General features: G+C 42.4%; 1 protein-coding gene across 1 annotated transcript; it reads right to left on the bottom strand.

The window, feature by feature from the left end:
- Positions 1-346: 346 nt before the first annotated feature.
- LOC106534582 (protein FAM184A) lies at positions 347-2,202 on the bottom strand (the record flags this gene model as incomplete). Its single annotated transcript, XM_014031272.1, is given in 2 exon segments — positions 347-767; positions 2,098-2,202. Coding segments are annotated over 2 exon segments (366 nt in total), but the record flags the coding sequence as incomplete, so codon positions are not given.
- Positions 2,203-2,738: the final 536 nt, after the last annotated feature.

Below are 2,738 nucleotides of genomic sequence, written 5' to 3'. Positions count from 1 at the left end.
TTTGTTTTACGGTAGTTTTACGGTAAAATCAAATACAGTAACTACTGTATTTTGTTTTACGGTAGTTTTACGGTAAAATCAAATACAGTAACTACTGTATTTTGTTTTAAGGTAGTTTTACGGTAAAATCAAATACAGTAACTACTGAATGTATTTACAGCAAAACTACTGTAAAAATACAGTAAGTTCCTGTAAATTTAACGATAAATTGTTTACAGTGTGCGCTTCAGTTAAATGGTGAGAAAAGCTGCAGCGAATCAGGGCTCAGCAGACTTTTCAGACACTTAAAGAACTCGTAGCTGAAATGATTTTCATGCTTCTTATGAAAAATAACTGCTAGAAATAATTTAAAAGTTCCTTTTTTATTTAGAAATATAAGCTAGTGATTTTGCTTTAAGGCTGGACCTCGGCTGTTTAGGACGAGTTTGAGCCTCCAGCAGAGGAGCTCTGTGATTGGATGGAAAATGGCGGYGTTGGCGAGCTGCTGCCGGTCAGCGGAGAAGGTCTCACCTCATGAACTTCTTGGGCTCGTTGGGAGGGGTCGGCGGGGCAAGAGGTTTGTTGGAGTCGAGCTCCAGGTGGTGGAGGGGGGAGTTGGGGATGGGCTCTAGGCGGCTGGGCGGGGCCGGGGGCACGGGCGGAGCCTGCGGGGGCTGCCCACTTCCTGGGCCCGCCACGCCCACGCCCGTGCCCGCCGCCTCCAGAGCCCTGAGATTAGGAGAGCTGCTGAATCTGCTGGCTGCTGCTTTCTCATTCTTTTTCTTTTGCTACACAGAAACAACAAAAGAAAAGAAAAGGAGGGGCATCGGGGTCAAAAAGGGAGCAACAGGGAAGTTTTAAAGCAAAATCATAAGAAAAATGGAGGGAAAAGAGGGCGAATGGAGCACAAGGAGAGCTCTGGAGGTCGTAAGATTCCGGCCGATGAGAGACAGGAAACAGCAGCGTGCTAATTTCATCGGATTACAAGCTGACTGAAGCAGAGAGAATGGCTCAATCTGGAGACTGATRTCACTCAGACTTAAAAAGCAGCAATCGCTCTGAGCAAAACGAGAAGAGAAGTGACAAAGCAGGAAACATCTCACTCCAACAAATGGCTTGGAAAGCAAAGGAAAGCTGGAAAAAATAGGTTAGGAATCGAACTGAGTGGAAGACTCACACAGAAACATGATCAATAAAAACAAAAGGACAAAACACAAACCAGCATGAGGTCAATTGTACATATAAGACCAAAAACAAACAGGAAGTTATTGTGTTATTGTCATCAGTTGGACCGGAGCATGCAGTGAAAACTGTAGAACTGTTCTAAATGAAGAACTTCACTCCATCTAAACAATAAGACAAAAATTCAAAGGCTGTAATAACCACCCCAGACCACAAGGGGGCAGAGACGCCAACAGACACACACAAGTCAAAAAACAATCTTAGTTTTGGAATGTTTTTAATTCTTTAAGGGAACCCTGACCTGTTGTAACATTAAACATTACGTGTTAACATTTACTTCAACAATAAAAACAWGGCTGTATGAAAAAAAGKTGGTTGTTTAGCTTGTTAACCAGAGCGCGTTGGCAGAGAGGAGAATGTAGAGATGTTAGCTTTAGCCTGTTAGCTTTCATGTTAGCTTCTAAGCTTCTAAGTGTTTTGTTGTTTTAATCCAAGTTTTTCATGAAGGATCTTTAAGTACGGTCTCATTACTGCTCTGTCTCTGCTTGTTGAATTTTCTCATTTAAGTATATTTAAGTGATGCGGTAACTTTAAACATAACGCATTATACATTAATAAATAATTAAACTAATAAATAATGATATTACATTTACTCAGAGTCAAAGTGATACAGATGGAAACAACAAAAACAAAATAAAAATGCTCTGACTGCTATCTGATGCAGGTTAGATACTGACTACTCATCGGTGCAAAGCTCCGCCTCTTTAAGAGTAAACATGATATTATCACAGATACTCAATGATTTCTGGTTGTATAAAAGCTGTCCTATCAAACAGATGATGACATGATGTGCAGTCACTGCAAAGTAAACTAACGGAACAGGTGGATCCCTGTGGCCCCGCCCCCCTTAGCAGGTTGCAGAACATCAGGACCTACCTTGATGAGCGGGTTGATAACTCCTACGTTTGGACTGGTGTTGAACACTTTGTTGAAGTTGGTCTCCCTGTTGACGAGTTCCAGCTGGTAGAACTTCTTATCATCCTGCAGGAGAAAGTCCTGTTAGTTACAGTAAAAGTAGCAGAAAAGCTGTAAAATAATGTTCAAAGGCTCCAAACTGCAACATCAAATCAACCTCAGGTCTTGGAAATCCATAAAATGAAAACCATTAAAAAATCATTTGGACATTTGTTTGTGTTAACAAAACCCCTCAAATAATGACTGCGTGTGGAAATGTGTCACGTGACGAAGACGAGTGAAATGCGTCATGTGACGAAGACGAGTGAAATGTGTCAAGTGACGAAGACGAGTGAAATGCGTCACTTGACGAAGACGAGTGAAATGCGTCACGTGACGAAGACGAGTGAAATGCGTCACGTGATGAAGACGAGTGAAATGCGGCACGTGACGAAGACGAGTGAAATGCGTCACGTGACGAAGACGAGTGAAATGCGTCACGTGATGAAGACGAGTGAAATGTGTCACGTGACGAAGATGAGTGAAATGCGTCACGTGACGAAGACGAGTGAAATGCGTCACGTGACGAAGACGAGTGAAATGCGTCACGTGACGAAGATGAC

This window comes from Austrofundulus limnaeus, unplaced genomic scaffold, assembly GCF_001266775.1.
Source record: "Austrofundulus limnaeus strain Quisiro unplaced genomic scaffold, Austrofundulus_limnaeus-1.0 Scaffold1214, whole genome shotgun sequence".
In the NCBI taxonomy this organism is placed as follows: domain Eukaryota; kingdom Metazoa; phylum Chordata; class Actinopteri; order Cyprinodontiformes; family Rivulidae; genus Austrofundulus; species Austrofundulus limnaeus.
The sequence above is the reverse complement of the archived record's forward strand: the minus strand, read 5'-3'. Positions and strand labels throughout refer to the sequence as shown.